This window comes from Petromyzon marinus, chromosome 22, assembly GCF_048934315.1.
Source record: "Petromyzon marinus isolate PM22_M1 ecotype Great Lakes invasive population chromosome 22, UKy_Petmar_22M1.pri1.0, whole genome shotgun sequence".
NCBI lineage: Eukaryota > Metazoa > Chordata > Hyperoartia > Petromyzontiformes > Petromyzontidae > Petromyzon > Petromyzon marinus.
The window spans coordinates 7,990,784-8,008,671 of record NC_133688.1 but is presented as its reverse complement, the minus strand read 5'-3'; the positions used below and the strand labels follow the sequence as shown (position 1 = coordinate 8,008,671).

At 46.0% G+C, this 17,888-nt stretch overlaps 1 protein-coding gene across 1 annotated transcript; it reads left to right on the top strand.

Annotated features, from left to right (window-relative positions):
- Window positions 1-40: 40 nt before the first annotated feature.
- CENPL (centromere protein L) lies at window positions 41-14,301 on the top strand. The gene is made up of 7 exons (XM_032959131.2): window positions 41-140; window positions 3,329-3,484; window positions 5,797-6,048; window positions 6,210-6,467; window positions 7,360-7,506; window positions 10,673-10,801; window positions 13,138-14,301. Exons 2-7 carry the CDS (start codon window positions 3,347-3,349, stop codon window positions 13,207-13,209), a joined length of 996 nt encoding a protein of 331 aa, XP_032815022.1. The 5' UTR covers window positions 41-140; window positions 3,329-3,346; the 3' UTR covers window positions 13,210-14,301.
- Window positions 14,302-17,888: the final 3,587 nt, after the last annotated feature.

Sequence of the window (17,888 nt, the reverse complement as noted above, 5' to 3'; positions counted from 1 at the left end):
CGCCGGCGGGGCAGCGCGAGCGGCTCGTGACGTTACGTCCGGGAGGAGTCTCCTCGCGCTACTTCCGCCTCGAGACTCCGCCCGGACGTGACGTAACGAATGCGCGCGCGACGGTTTGAGTGGAGGCGGCGGAAGACTCCGTGAGTAGCTCTCTGATACTCACCACTACTAACCACCACCAACACTCACCACCACCAACACTCACCACTACTACTCACCAACACTACTCACCACCACCACGACTCACTACTACTACTCACCACCACCAACACTCACCACCACCGCTCACCACTACTACTCACCACCACTACTCACCACCACTACTCACCAACACTCACCACCAACACTCACCACCACCAACACTCACCACCACCAACACTCACCACGACTCACCACCACTACTAACCACCACCAACACTCACCACCACCAACACTCACCACCACCAACACTCACCACTACTCACCACCACTACTCACCAACACTCACCACCACCAACACTCACCACCACCAACACTCACCACTACTCACCACCACTACTCACCAACACTCACCACCAACACCACTACTCAACACCAACACTCACCACCACCACTCACCACGACTCACCACTACTACTCACCAACACTCACCACCAACACCACTACTCAACACCAACACTCACCACCAACACCACCACGACTCACCACTACTACTCACCACCACTACTCACCACCACCAACACTCACCACCACCACTCACCACCACCACTCACCACCACCACTCACCACCAACACCACCACGACTCACCACGACTCACCACCAACACTACCACGACTCACCACTACTACTCACCACCACTACTCACCACCACCAACACTCACCACCAACACTACCACTACTCACCACCACCAACACTCACCACCACCAACACTCACCACCACCACTACTCACCACTACTACTCACCACCACTACTCACCACCAACACCACTCACCACAACCAACACTCACCACTACTCACCACCACTACTCACCACCACTACTCACCACCAACACTCACCACCACCAACACTCACCACGACTCATCACTACTACTCACCACGACTCATCACTACTACTCACCACCACTACTCACCACCACCAACACTCACCACCACCAACACTCACCACCAACACGACTCACCACTACTACTCACCACCACTACTCACCACCAACACCACTCACCACCACCAACACTCACCACCACCAACACTCACCACCACCAACACTCACCACTACTCACCACCACTACTCACCACCACCAACACTCACCACCACTACTCACCACCAACACCACTACTCAACACCACCACTACTCACCACCAACACCACTACTCACCACCAACACCACCACTACTCACCACTACTACTCACCACCACTCACCACCAACACCACTACTCACCACCAGCACCACTACTATTCACCACTACTCAACGCCACCACTACTCACCACCAACACCACCACTACTCACCACTACTACTCACCACCACCACTCACCACCAACACCACTACTCACCACCAACACCACTACTATTCACCACTACTACTCGCCACTACTCAACACCACCACTACTCACCACTACTCACCACCAACACCACCACTACTCACCACTACTACTCACCACCAACACCACTACTCACCACCAACACCACTACTATTCACCACTACTACTCGCCACTACTCAACACCACCACTACTCACCACTACTCACCACCAACACCACTGCTCACCACTACTACTTTCGTGACTGCAGTAATTCATATTCTTAGCTCTTTCGGTAAAGTCACGTTGAAGGGAAACAATAAAATAATAAAACATATATAAAACAATACAAATACTCACGACGTTTCGACCATAACACAAACGGTCGTCATCAGGTGTGTCGGTTTGCATTAATTTATTTATTTTCAAACGGTGTATTTATATATAAAAAACGTCAGCGCCACGCGCAGCGATTTGACAGTTTATTTAGACGGACGAGTCCATCTATGTTCTGAAAAGAGGAGGGGGGAGACGAAAAAAATTAATGTATCCTGTCTGAAAGCCACCGTAAGCGTGAACAATCAATTAAGACCTGAAATGGTTTATCAAATCCTTCCAATGATTGCTAAGCCAGAATCCATCTTCTTGGTTGAAATTTTCTCTGTGCTTGTATATGTGGATAGCCTCATGAACGAATCTCTCATGGTAGCCAGATGGCTTATAAAGAACCTCTGTCTTGGAAAATCAATGTCATGTGAGCCTACTGAATTATAACAATGATCTGCCACGGCCGAGGTGTTGGTCCTACCGTGTTTAAGGTCTGCTTTGTGTTCACGAATGCGGTCCGAGACATGGCGTTTGGTTTCTCCAATGTAACTACTACCACAGAGGCAACTTAGTTTGTAGACACCAGGGTACTGTATGTCAACACATTACATAAAATCCGTGATCTGGTTCCGTCTGTAAAAGATGTGATTCCGGACATACAGTACCCTGGTGTCTACAAACTAAGTTGCCTCTTAATGCAAACCGACACTTTCAAATGTTTCTTGCCGTTGCTTTTCACACCTGATGACGACCGTTTGTGTTATGGTCGAAACGTCGTGAGAATATTTATTGTTTTATATATATTTTATTATTTTATTGTTTCCCTTCAACGTGACTTTACCGAAAGAGCTAAGAAGACTCACCACTACTCACCACCAACACCACTACTCACCACTACTACTCACCACTACTCACCACCAACACCACTACTCATCACGACTCACCACCACGACTCACCACCACTACTCACCACCACTACTCACCACCACTCACCATCAACACCACCACGACACACCACTACTCACCACCAACACCACTACTCACCACAAACACCACCACTCACCACCAACACCACCACCACCACGACTTACCACTACTCGCCACCAACATCACTACTCGCCACAAACACCACTACAGTTCAGAGAATCGTCACTGGTGTTGACCGAACCTGGGCCGCCAGGTTCATAGCACAGCGCACTCACCGCTTCACTACCGCTCCCACTTTCACACACACGTGCACGCACACATACGTGCACGCACACACACGTGCACACACACACTCCCAGTGGAGCGGGATTCAGTGACATCTCGCGGAGGATCTCTCTGCTGAACAAAATAGTTCCGCGGTTTAGTTCGCAAGTGCGAGTTCGCAAGTGCGAGTTCGCAAGTCGATGCTAAACAAAACATATCTCAAAAAAAGCATGTTTGTAAGTCGGGTGTTCGTAAGTTGAGCACTGCATGTAATGAGAATGTATTGTTGTCATTCATAACAATTCAGGCCGTCCGTGGTGGTGCAATGGAAAACAGACAACCAAATGTGAATTTTGCAACGAGTGAAGATAAGCAAGAGAATTGGGTCAACATAAAAAAACCTACACCGTTTGGCCAAACTCCAGCCAGCCGATTGTTGCACTCTACCAACAAGCCCAGATTGGTAAGTTAAGTATAAAAAATCACGACGTTTTGATCGCAACACAAGCAATCGTCCTCAGATTTAAAAATATAGCAAGGGAGCTGCTGAAGCAGCAGGGTGTTGTATAGGCCTGAGATGGGTGCAGCCCAAGGGTAAGTGAGCGGGGTTAGAGAAGGAAGATCGAGGGCACCCCAAAGCTGTTGGGCTGGCCATTGTATTGTGAGAGATTAGCAGCGTGTCAATGTACAGTGAGGGAAAAAAGTATTTGATCCCCTGCTGAATTTGTCCGTTTGCCCACTGACAAAGAAATGATCAGTCTATAATTTTTATGGTAGGTTTATTTGAACAGTGAGAGACAGAATAACAATTAAAAAAAATCCAGAAAAATGCAAGTCAAAAATGTTATAAATTGATTTGCATTTTAATGAGGGAAATAAGTATTTCACCTCCTCTCAATCAGAAAGATTTCTGGCTCCCAGGTGTCTATACAGGTAACGAGCTGAGATTACGAGAACACTCTTAAAGGGAGTGCTCCTAATCTCAGCCTGTTACCTGTATAAAAGGCACCTGTCCACAGAAGCAATCAATCAGATTCCAAACTCTCCACCATGGCCAAGACCAAAGAGCTCTCCAAGGATGTCAGGGACAAGATTGTAGACCTACACAAGGCTGGAATAGGCTACAATACCATTTCCAAGCAGCTTGGTGAGAAGGTGACAACAGTTGGTGCGATTATTCGCAAATAGAAGAAACAAAAGAACTGTCAATCTCCCTCGGCCTGGGGCTCCATGCAAGATCTCACCTCGTGGAGTTGCAATGATCATGAGAACGGTGAGGAATCAGCCCAGAACTACACGGGAGGATCTTGTCAATGATCTCAAGGCAGCTGGGACCATAGTCACCAAGAAAACAATTGGTAACACACTACGCCATGAAGGACTGAAATCCTGCAGCGCCCGCAAGGTCCCGCTGCTCAAGAAAGCACATATACATGCGCATCTGAAGTTTGCCAATGAACATCTGAATGATTCAGAGGACAACTGGGTGAAAGTGTTGTGGTCAGATGAGACCAAAATGGAGCTCTTTGGCATCAACTCAACTCACCTTGTTTGGAGGAGGAGGAATGCTGTCTATGACCCCAAGAACACCATCCCCACCATCAAACATGGAGGTGGAAACATTATGCTTTGGGGGTGTTTTTCTGCTAAAGGGACAGGACAACTTCACCGCATCAAAGGGATGATGGACGGGGTCATGTATCGTCAAATCTTGGGTGAGAACCTCTTTCCCTCAGCCAGGGCATTGAAAATGGGTCGTGGATGGGTATTCCAGCATGACAATGACCCAAAACATACGGCCAAGGCAACAAAGGAGTGGCCCAAGAAGAAGCACATTAAGGTCCTGGAGTGGCCTAGCCAGTCTCCAGACCTTAATCCCATAGAAAATATGTGGAGGGAGCTGATGGTTCGAGTTGCCAAACGTCAGCCTCGATACCTTAATGACTTGGAGAAGATCTGCAAAGAGGAGTGGGACAAAATACCTCCTGAGATGTGTGCATACCTGGTGGCCAACTACAAGAAACGTCTGACCTCTCTGATTGCCAACAAGGGTTTTGCCACCAAGTACTAAGTCATGTTTTGCAGAGGGGTAAAATACTTATTTCCCTCATTAAAATGCAAATCAATTTATAACATTTTTGACATGCGTTTTTCTGAATTTTTGTGTTGTTATTCTGTCTCTCACTATTCAAATAAACCTACCATTAAAATTATAGACTGCTCATTTCTTTGTCATTGGGCAAACGTACAAAATCAGCAGGGGATCAAATACTTTTTTCCCTCACTGTAGCTACCGCCACGTCGAGGCCTGAGATGAGTGCAGCCCAAAGGTAAGTGGGCGGGGTTTTATTACTTTCTATCTACTTGACTTTACCGAAAGACCCAAAGAGTATGAATTCCTGCAGTCACGAAAGCTTGAAGTCAAGATTTAAGTATAAAACTACAGTTTTCCTGGGTTTAAATCATATATGTGTATGTTTTGCCTGCTCACGTAGTTTTTTCACCTAAAGTTTTCATTATTTGGACCCTTTCTGGCATGCCCTGAATTCTGGCTTACCATTCCTTGTCTGGCAAGGGGAAGTTGGACTGTTTGACGATAAGCCACTACTGACTACCATGGACTTCTAGTTAATCCCAGCATCACACTCGGTCAGTCACAATGCAGGTTTTTGCCTTTGCTGCGATGGAGGTGAATATCTAGTTTTATTCGAAATTATGCAAGCAAATTACTTTTGATTGCAAATATATGTTTTTTTCTTCGCAACACTTATCCAGCATCCCGATGATCTGCCAAGGCTGCAGTCGTTGCTCAAGAAATGGCTGCATGTGAGTCGTGTGTCTCCGCTATTTGGGTACAGCCCCACGTGCCTGAAGATGTATTCACAAATGCTGTCTGCACACCTCCAAGCAGAGCAGCGAAAAGGCGTGCCAGTGGAAATGGGCGAGCACCATACTGGGCATGCCCTCCTCTCTATTTTCCCAGGCCTTGCCGTTACCGGCAAAGAATCTGAAGCTGTTTGCATACAGGTGAGATCACAAACTGATCACTTTGGTAGGAAACCCGTCATCTTCATCTACACTGCAACATTTCACAGTGTCATGATGTCAACAGTTCATTTGAATGTCATGATGCAGTGATAGTCAAGGGTTTTTTTCATTGCTTGCCTTCTCTCTTCTGCGTGTTTTAGGTGTTTAAGAAAGAAAGCAAGACCAAACAGAAGATCGTGTGGGAAGGGGTGCTGTGCTGCACAGACGCAGATGTCTCTCTGCTGGCATCAATACCTGCCGAGTTTACCTGCCTCCCACTGATGCTGTGGTATGGCCCCAAAGGTGTAGGTATGCAGGTGGCTGGCTGGTTGCAGAAAACCTTTGATTGTCGGGTTGGAACCCTGACCCTAACTTCTCAAGACCTTGCATGGATGGTGACATTGTGGATCATGAACGAGGTGGGATTCTGAAAATTGGCCCAATATTTATTTGTGCCTCACATTTTTATGTCACCCTTATATGATTTCAGTTTTACCAGGCTGGTTTTGCATTTAGTTGTCATGGCAGTTGACTTCATTGTGAGGTTTGTAACTTTTGCTTAATTTCCAGTTCTTTAAACTTCATGATTTTGGTCATTTTCACGAGAAAATTGAATAAACATTTCTTTATATGTTGAGTAACTCTGGCATGATTCTGTTTTTGCAGTTTTATTTTGGCAATGGCAATGCAGCCTTTGGCATTAGTGCCACAGCCATTTTCACATTCGGATGATAAAAAATAAGGAAAGGTTTTCCCCTTTCTGGCAGTAAAACAGGAGGTGTTAAGATATTCATATACCAAATGGATACCTTTTGCAAGGCATCAAGTCTGCATTAACCACACACATTTGTGGGAAAAACATGCAAACACGCTCTGATAATGAAAAATAATAATAATAGGTTTTACCCTTTCTGGCATAAATTGATCCTGGCAAAAAAGGTCCCATGATATGCTCTGATAATATACTTGCATTGTCTTTGCAACTGATTGGCCGACACCAGAGACAGCCTTATTTATGGCCTTGTCTCACCAGTGTTAGACCAGTGAATGCCAAAAGGCGAACAGTACTAAGACAATGCGAGTATTAGAACACTTATCGCTTGGGTCGAGCAGTTATATCGATGTGACCTCTTTGCCAAGTGAGCTCTTTCCACCGAAATATGGCTGCGTAGCCATGCTCGCGCGCGAGCTTTTGTGTTCATGGCCGCTGCTGCTCGTCAGCATTCAGGTGCGAGCAAGGGCATGTGCGCAAAGCTTAGTGGTCTCCGCGCAGAAATGTAGGTGAATAACATTTTGTGCTGATGCTTTTAGGGCAAGGCGACAAACTGCACTGAGCTGAAGTGGACCGCGCCGACAGAGGTAAAGGAAGGCCTCACCATCTCGATGTCCATCCACCCGACAGACGCGTTACAGCTCTGGGAGTGCATCCACATGGGAGGGAACGAGGTCACGATGCAGGTACACAGCGCAATGTTACCTGTGCATCGCTGCGTTTTGGAGTGTTTATACACTTTCATTTATAATATTTTTGGTGATTTGCTATTTTTTTTCACCTGTATCAGTTATATTTTTTATTTGCAGTCATTCAAATACCAAGTTTTATTCAGTTTCACAACTTCTGCCCCTCTCCTTCCTCTTACCGTGATGTTTGCAAGGGGCTCATAGTTGCACACACACCACATACATGCAAATTGGGTATCCAGATCTGTCTTTAGATTTGGTGCATCCCAGATTGATGATCCAGCACTCACTGATTCATTCCACTCACACGGTCACCGCTGGTCGGTGACCTCCTTATTCTTCTGTCACTATCACAGATTTTCCTCATATTCTTTGGGTCTTTCGGTATAGTCACATAGATAGGTTCAAAGAAAATAACAAAGTAACAAAAAACTACGACGTTTCCATGGAAACACAAGCGGTCGCAACACAACCGGTCATCATCAGGATGACCGCTTGTGTTGCAATCAAAACGTCGTAGTGTTTTGTTATTTTCTTTTAACCTAATCTTTGGTTCTTTCATTTAACCTATTTACGTGACTTTACCGAAAGACCTAAAGAATATGAATTCCTGCAGTCATGAAAGCTTCAGTCAAGATTTTCCTCACTTTATGCGGAAGATGCATTCCAGAAAATGGGCGTACAAAGCGAAACCGCATGAGACAGCTGCCTACCGAGTAGCGCATACAGTACACACAATGTTGTCCCAGTCCAATCGTGTAGTAATTTAAAATAAATAATAATTACAAGGCTTTACATAATGCTTAAGTTATGGAGACAGCCTGTAAAAACAGGTGAGTTCTAAGACACGACTTAAAAAGTGTGATTCCCAAATGAAACGAGGAAAGGAATTGCATGTGTATATATGTTGACCTTCTTTTGCACCTTATGTAGCCAACTGTGCGAATGGGAGGTGCGGGGGAAGGACAACAAACTAAACACAAAAAACTGTTCTAAAGAAATTCGTTTTCAATCTAGATTTTAACGTTCATAGCTCCAGTGGCTTTCTAATATCGAAAGGAAGAGCGTTCCAGGCGACCGCACAAGCCCATCTGAAAGCGCACGATGCAGTGACTGTCTTTGTTCGATGGCGAATCAAAATCAGCTGCGAGGATGACCGGAGTTAGCGTGATGATGGTTTATGCTCCTTGAGATCAGCAAGGTATTGTCATTCATTTGTGGCAAGCACTTTGTGTGTAATGAATGCAACCTTATAATGTATCGTTTGGCAACCAAAAGCCAATACAGCTTGGCAAGCACTGGATGGACACAGTCGGATCTTGCAGTACCCATAACGACACATAGAGTTTTGTACACGCTGCAGCTTGATGATGTTTTTCCCAGACGTCTCGTAGAGTAGTGAGTTGCAATAATCGAGCCTTGTCGATATAATCCTACATGCCACCGTGTTGGCTACGTCATGACTCAATAGTGGTCAAATGTGTCATGTAGAGCCCTCATATAAAAATTACAGGACCTGACTAGATTTTGCGCGTGGCGATTAAATTACATTTTGGTCAGGTTTTTTGCCGAGGTCCTTTAGATGAGCAGAAAACTGAATCCTGGAGTCTGCGACCGCCACACCCAATCCACAAATATTTTCGCCTGAACCTTAGTACCAACCAGCAGAACCTCCGATTTTCCTGGATTAAGGAGCATTTCGTTTTGTGCAAACCTCACGTGCACCGCTTGTGTGCAATCGTTGAGGTTACCGAGGCTCTCTATATCTAACTTTGGCTTGACTGCGGGGTACAATTGTGTATTGTCAGCATATTGATGGAACTTGATGTCGTGCGATCGGAAAGATGTATGTTGAAAAAAGGAAGGGCTCAAGGACAGACCCCTGTGGTGCGCCAACTAGGCACGGCATAGGCGGTGACTGTTCGTCACCCAGCTTGACGACCTGTAATATAATTTACCCATGTAGATATGACTCAATCAAACCCAGTGCTGTACCCGATACACCGAAGCTTGTTTTTGTAGTGAAATATATTTTTTATTAATTAATTTAAACCACATATAGCAAATTTTGGGAAGAAATAGGTTAGCCGCATATACACGAAATCGTACAAACCATATCCGCATAAAGCGGGGAAAACCTGTACCATGGTTACTGTTCCAACAAACTTCACTTGTCGATTCTTCCACCCACGTTGAGGACTCAATCTACTGAACTGTCCAACCACCACACAGCAGGTCACAATATGCTCACTCACCCACTCGCCACACTACAGATCTCTTCACTTCTTTCTCTGCTTCCCCCCTCGCACTGCCTCTCTTGGGAATTCCCTTCCATCGTCTCTTTTCTCCAAGTTTTAATAACCTTGCTCATTTCAAGTAATGTGTAGTGTGGTGAAATATGTGGCGCACACGGGGTTGCACGCTGACACCGGAGGTGTTGCCAGGGGGACGTGCGATAAGGGGTGATTGATGGCCTGACAGGCGCCAGCCTGTCTGGCCCTAAAGAGACACTAGGGAGGAGCTGGACAATTGGGAGGGGGATATAACGACATGTGTAAGAACGGAGCGGGAGTTCGTGTTGCGCCGCTGCCGGGAACGGACCTCAACCCTCACGAGTCGCCAGGCGGGTGATGGTTGATCCCCCCGCCCGGGTCGGATGAGTGAGTGGGTCTGAGGGAACGGAGGCTGTGGGAGCGCTGCGCTGCTGTGTGGAAGCCTCTGTGTGAACGCTGCTGTGTGTGGAGCCTTGAGTGCGGAGCTGCCGAGAGCAAGAGCTGCTGTGTGCAGGTTAGCGAGGTGTAGCGTAGATAAGAGTGGGAATTGGTTAACAGAAGTGGCCCTAGCAACAGTGATAGGAGTGCCTACAACTGGTGCAAGAATAGGCTAATAAAGTGTAAGCCGGTGACCTGTTACAACGTGTCAGTCTGAGAGATTTTTCAAGACACTACAAATGTATGAACTCTCGTCTCTTACAACCTTGATAGGTGTGTTGTTGCTGGCCTTGTGACGTTTTGGGCCTTTAGGCCTGCATTTAGCAGTTGTACTAAAAATAAAGAACTGCATTGATTAGTATGCATATGGAAGTGTAGGTTTCATAGTCACACTCTTTACATACAATAAAGCAACTTGTATTGAATGGGTGATGTTTCCTGCCGTGCTCCAGGAGGTGTCGAACTTCATGAATGGGATCGAAAGTCACTTCTACAACCACTTCCACATTATTTTGTCTGCCATGTCACTGGCTTACATCGGCACCTCTGCAGCCTGTGCTGCTAGAAAGGGGAAAATCAAGGTAAAGCGATCATTACTCATTAACAACTGTTTGCCTTTAATTATAGTTGATATGCCAGTAAAATAAACACAAAAGATCTACACCAGTTATTCAGCTTGTATAAACATTGTTTTAAGTTTACACATTTTAAATTATATTACGTAAAAAAGTGAATGATACCTTTGCCCTTGTGAGATAAATATTTATTTTCCGTAGTTTTCATTTCTCTAAGATTTCTTGAATGTCACGTGTAATCAACATATTTCTTCAGTTGGCTTATTCATGTGAGCCTTCAAATGTAAATGTATAAAGGAGACCCTTTAGTACCATGGGGGTTACATTCTTGGAAAGTGCCGTGGAAACCAAAACCGCAATATTAAATACTTAAGCCTTACCCAAATAATGGGGTCAGGTACATGGTAACCAGCAATAGACACGTCATAATTGAAATAAGTACTGTGCTTTATGCCAAATATAGTAAAAACTAAATAATTGAAATAAACATTTCGATTTAAAGCTTTCGTGACTGCAAGGATTCATCTTCTTTGGTTCTTTCGGTAAAGTCACGTAGAATGAGAATAAAATAATAAATTAATAAATTAAAATAACAATTAAATTCTCACGACGTTTCGGCCACAACACAAGTGGCCTTCTTCAGGTGAAAGGAACAGACCTGTCTGGACGTCAGAGCTTCAATGAAGCTCTGTCGTCCCGACAGGTCTGTTCAATGAAGCTTTGTCGTCCCGACAGGTCTGTTCAATGAAGCTTTGTCGTCTCGACAGGTCTGTTTCTTTCATCTGAAGAAGGCCACTTGTGTTGTGGCCGAAACGTCGTGAGAATTTTATTGTGTTATTTTATTTTATTAATTTATTATTTTATTCTCATTCTACATGACTTTACTGAAGAACCAAAGAAGATTAAATAAACATGTAAAAAACCCATACAAAAAACTTTCCTAGACAATATCAATATTGTACTTACTGATGATGATCCAAAGTGGGTGGTGTGTGTTGGTCGGCAGCAGTTAGTGCGCTGCGCTACGAACTCAGCCACCCGAATCCGATTCCCGCTCGCACCCAACACCAGTGACAATTATCTGAACTGGTCCTGGGCCTCCCCTAGGCCGACTCGGCCTCAAATGAGTACCTAGTTTGATGTATAAACATCGCCACTGGGGAGACAAAGGTCGTCGGACGTGGTGATGGCCACCCACCCTCTCGTGTGCCGTGCCGGCCTGCATAGGTGATCGCTAATAGCATTTTCCCCAACAGTCTGTTCAGGCTGTATGGGGGATCTTTGTCCGTGAGATGCTTGGAGGGAGCGGTGGTGTCCCGGTTAGTGTGCCGCGCCATAAACCTAGCGATCTGAATTTAATTACCACTCATGGGCAACACCAGTGACGATTATCTGAACTGGTCCTGGGCCTCCCCCAGGTCGACTCAGTCTTAAACGAGTACCTGGTGCAATTTGTAAATATCGCCACTCGAGAGACAAAGGCGGCCGGGCGTGGTGCCGGCACGACACACGTGTGTGTGCTGGCCTTCGAAGGTCTTCGCTTTCGGGGGGGTCTTTGCTTGCATGGCAAAGGTTGAGGTGCCACCGACTCCCTAGCCAATGATACAGTATTTCTGTGTAAAGTATACACGTGAAAAGGCCAAAACTAATCCCCGCAATAGCTAAATTGGTATCCAGTGAGGTTGCCTGCAATAGGTTGAAACCACGAACAATAAACCCCCGATATTCAAGGGTCTCCAGTACGTGTATCTGGTGCATAGGGTGAAATAGATGAAAAAAAATATTTTCGATGAAGACACTAAAGGTGACGCAACACGTGCTGTTCAATTACTGTATTGATGCCACCATTAGTCGCTCTCAGTATGCTGAAAACTCGTAATGCAGGGGAGATGTGGCCCTCGATTCATCACGTAATTCAGATTGTAATTTTGAGCTTCCGTGGTGTAATGGTTAGGTTGAAATCTAGAGGTAGCGGGTTTGATTCCATCTCCCGGTGTAGCAGCTGCAACAATGGGGGGACAAGTTTCTGAAATCCTCCCATTGGATCTGTCCACCCAGCTATATAAATGTTTCTGCACAGTTGATTGGCAAGTTGTGTGCAGTGCGGTGAAGTATGGGTATGCATACATCTTCCAACGCGTCCGGTCAACGTGATACATCGAGGAGTTGGCTTGAATGGGAGTTCCTTCTGCCAGTCGAGGCATGGGCAATTGTAGGGCTGCACTTTTTTATCCTGTGCGATCAGTGTCACCGTTTTACATGTGGCTATGTCTCGTTGCATTGAACGTTTGGTATTGAGAACTGTTTTGCTGCGTCATGGTACGATTGGTTGCTGCTCGCAGATGCTGACGGTCGGGAGAATGCACGAGGTGCTGCGCTTCCTCACAGAACTCGCTGTGCCACACGGACAGTGACCTCTTCATGACCCTCTGCACGGAAACGATCGGGGGGGAAAAAAATTGTACTCAAACACAGACATGTTGTTCTTTTTCTCACAAAGATTGTTATTTTTATTTAAAATTACAGAAAAGGTCAAGTATGAAGTTAGGTTTTTGTGCGTATATTACAGTGCTGAATAGTAGTTTGATGGTATTGGGTTTTCACAGATACTAAGTACCTGAGTGTTTTGTCACCTGGAATATTTTTTTTCCTGCATACCAGTCGAGAATAATTTTATCGCTCATGCTGATTACTGTTGGCAAAATATCATGATATGTAAACCAAGAACATTAAATTTTTGTAATTTTTTTCATACATATACTAATTGACATGGCTTTAGTTAGACGCAGTTTTTGTTCAGTGATTCATGGTTTAACACGTAAAAGTCCCCTGATTTACCACCTCTACCAATTCCACCGCAAGTGGCTTCTACCCATGGGAGTTTAATGACCGAGGCCACAAGGTCTAAAGGATGTGAGAGATAGGTGCACTTCACCCACAAACTTCCAAGTGAACTTGTTTCAGAAGTAAATCCATTTCATACCCCACGATTCATTTTGTTGCCGATTAATGCCAACAAAACGGAGCCTTGGCATTCCTCTTTAGACAAAACCCTGACACACAGACACGTGTGTACACTTGCATTTGCAGGTACCTTCTCATTTCTCAAAAAACATACTGGGCAAAAAAAACTCCGGATATTTTTTGTTGCATTCAATAAAATAATTTACAACGTACAAGAGTACAATATTTACATTTGATGGTTAAATGTCTCGGTACTAGTCTTCACATTTCAAATATAAACATTGAAATATAAATTTGCCATTTTTGACATTAATGTTTTATTCTTTGGGTCTTTCGGTAAAGTCACGTAGATAGGTTCAAAAGAAACCTATCTACGTAACTTTACCGAAAGACCCAAAGAATATGAATTCCTGCAGTCACTAAAGCTTTAAGTCAAGATTAATATTTTTTATTTGTGAAGGTTCGATGTTTTTACCTTTCATTTTGTCTTCTTAATGGATGATTTTTTTTAAACTTAGATAATAAAGTGATGTCTGTGTCAATTTGTTTAAAAGTCATTTTATATTACAACTAGCAGAAAGTACCCGGCCTTGCCCAGGGGAAAATATATTTAAAAACTTGTCTAAAAACATAACATATACATACACAAGTGTTGTGCAGTAGAACCACGCGGAGACGAGGAATACTATAAGGGCTGTTGCCGTTTATTAAATCACTGTCACACTCGACATCCTACGCTCACATCAGTGTAGGTGCACTCTATCTCGGTCCTTTACCCCGGAAACTGTATACTATTTGGGTCCTACCCTCGGCTACCCCTTGGGCTCTCTCGTCTGCCCAGAGCAGGGGTTCAGCCAACACCGCTCCGCGACGAGGAGAGAGAGACCCTCTTTTAGCCGACCCTTACTGAATACTACGGGACCCTACCCTCGGCTATTTCCTTGGCTCTCCCACTCGTCTTCCTGGAGCGGGGGTGCAGCCAACTCCGCGACGAGAAGGGAAAGACCCCCTGCAGCCTATCCTTACCCTGGCTCCCCACGACAACCACGCCTTCGTCACGGGGTCCCCCTTAAGAACCCCTTGGGTGGCTCCTCCCCCCCAGCTCGGACCCACCTTTGTTTCCGAAGGTACCCCTTACACCACTCGTGATGTTACTTCATCCTTGACTGTCAACCCGCTTGCACCTTCTGTTCGCCCCCTCATGGGTTACTCAAAATACTCCTCTACATCCCTCCCCATAAAAAAACCCCAGCCGTCCCGGCTGCTAACTATACTGAAAAACAACCCACGGCGGGGTCGACGGCAAACAGCTAGAAAACCATCAACAACAATTGCAACAATAACTATCACTGGAGGTGATGAGGCAGGGCCGTCTGCGGGGGAATAACAAGGGTGTTAAGGCAGAACGGCAAGTTGGACGGAAGGCCTCCATCCCTCAGTCCATGATGCTGACCACACCGTCGGTGATGACAGACATCTGTCGATACGGGGCGAGAAGGAGGAGCTCAGCGGAACAGAGCGCCTCTGGACCGTGTACGCGACACCGGTCCGCTCCCACGAGCAGCATCCAGCTTGTGCGCGAGCAGTGCGTCCTCGGCCGTCGTTTCCCCCGACGAGGATGCCAGCAGCTCCTCGGGAGCTAATCGGAGGGGTCCTGTGGGCGGAGAAACAGCTTTTGCTGCACCACATCCCGGCCTGGGTGGCCAGGCTCGTCGGACACATCAAGCACCGGTCGCTCCGGAAGTGGGGATGAAACATCGGGACAGGGCAATACATACCTCTTCAACCTGGATGGGTGAACAATCCAGTGACGGCGATCAAATCGGATGCGCACACACTGGCCGGCGACCTCCACGACCTCAACGGGACCCTGCCAAGGGCGATGTAATTTAGGGGACGTCCCTATGGGTACCTGTGTGCAATGCAGCCATGCTTTAGCCCACTTCCTCCACGGAAGCCCGGATCCCTGGTGTTTCTACAACCGTTCATTACCTGCTTGCCGATTGGCCGAATTGCCTACAGTGGCCTCCCGTGCTTCCCGCAACCTGTCAAGCGTGACTCTCATCGAATCTGGCACGGCGGATCCCTTTTTAGATGTGCTCATGCCCAGCTGTATGTGCATCGGGTGTTCGGGATCCCTTCTGTACATTAAATTAAAGGGTGAAAATCCCGTTGAGGCGTGAAGGGCCAACTTACACGCAGCGAGAATGCTCGGAATAAACAGATCCCAGTCCGACTGCGTCGCGTTTACCTGGTGGCACAGCATTTCGACCCTGGTCGGTTAGAAGCTGCTCTGGGGCTCCCTTGTCTAACACGTAGCCATGCAAAAAGGCATCAGTGATGGACGAGGCCGACTGATCATGTAAGGGCCACGCCATGGGCCAGCGTGTGAGGTACTCCATCCTGACCAAAAGATACTTGTGGCCCCGCTGAGAAGTTGGAAATGGGCCTAAAATGTCAAGGGCCACACAGCAGTGCATAGGGACTTTGGTGGTACCTGCTTTCACTACAGCAGTGCATACTGACTGGTGGTTCCTGCTATTACTATAGCAGTGCATATTGACTGTGGTGGTACCTGCTTTCACTACAGCAGTGCATACCGAATATGACGGTACCTGCTATGGCTAAAGCAGTGCATATTGACTGTGGTGGTACCTGCTATGACTACAGCAGTGCAATACCGACTTTGGTGGTACCTACTTTCACTACAGTAGTGCATACTGACTGCGGTGGTACCTGCTATCACTACAGCAGTGCATGCTGACTGTGGTGGTACCTGCTTTCACTACAGCAGTGTATACTGACTGGTGGAACCTGAATTTCGATTTAAAGCTTTCGTGACTGCAGGGATTCATCTTTTGGGTTCTTTCGGTAAAGTCACGTAGAATGGAGATAAAATAATAAAAAGAATAATAAAATTCTCATGACGTTTCGGCCACAACACAAGTAGCCTTCCTCAGGTGAAGAAACAGGACTGTCCGGAAGACAGCGCTTGAGTGAACCCTGCCAAGCTTGGAAGCATCTTTTAAACTGTGCGGGAGGAACACAGCGCCTTGACAAAGGAGTTTACATATAAATTAGCATGCAACTGGGGGATTAGCATGATGTTGGTGTGAGGGATTAGCACCACGGAGAGCGACGAGCTTTGTTCAGACGGACGAGTCCATCTATGTACGGAACGGAGGAGGGGGGAGAGGAGTTTACATATCAACAGTAAATTAGCATGTAACTGGGGGATTAGCATGATGTTAGTATGAGGGATTAACACCACGGAGAGCGACGAGCTTTGTTCAGACGGACGAGTCCATCTATGTTCGGAACGGAGGAGGGGGGAGGAAGAGGAGGAAACGGCCATGGTGCGCTGCTGTGTCCTGTGTTGCATTATAACTATGCTATAAACTAAACTACTATACTTTTTGGTTCTATTCGGTAAAGTCACGTAGGTAAATAATAAAACAACAATAATCACGACGTTTCGGCCACAACACAAGCGGCCTTCATCAGGTGAAGGGACGAGCCTGTCTGGAGGACAGCGCTGGAGTGGAAGAAGCCACGCTTAGATCACGACATTTAAGCTGTGTGAGAAGAAGAAGACCACGGGCTTTGACAAAGGAATTCGCATATAATTTAGCATTGAAATAGTTTAGTGATTAGCTAGTAACTGGTCACAGAAATAGCTATGTTAAAGTCAGAGTATATACATTCACCGAGGCACCTAGTACTCATCAAACAGGAGAATTTAGCGAAACACAACCACGCTCAGACATCGGACCTGTGTGCGAGCAAAGAGGTGGTGTACGTGCCGGTGGACTTGCAGTTTGGCGAGGGGGGGGGGGAAAGGGGGGAGGGGGATTTTACCCATTGATGGTGTGAAAATGGGAATTTATAAGAGCTGCGAAAGTTTGGGGTACCACTACTCGAAAAATATACTGTACCATTGAAATTAGTTTAATGTTTAGTTCGATTTAGAACATCTTTCCAATGGTTGCTTAATTTGAAACCATCCTCTCGGTTGAAATTGTGTCTGTGTTTGTAGATCTGAATTGCTTCATGAACAAATCTCTGATAAAAGCCCGTGGGTTTGCAAAGAACCTTGGTATCGGAAAAAATTATATCGTGATCCCCCACA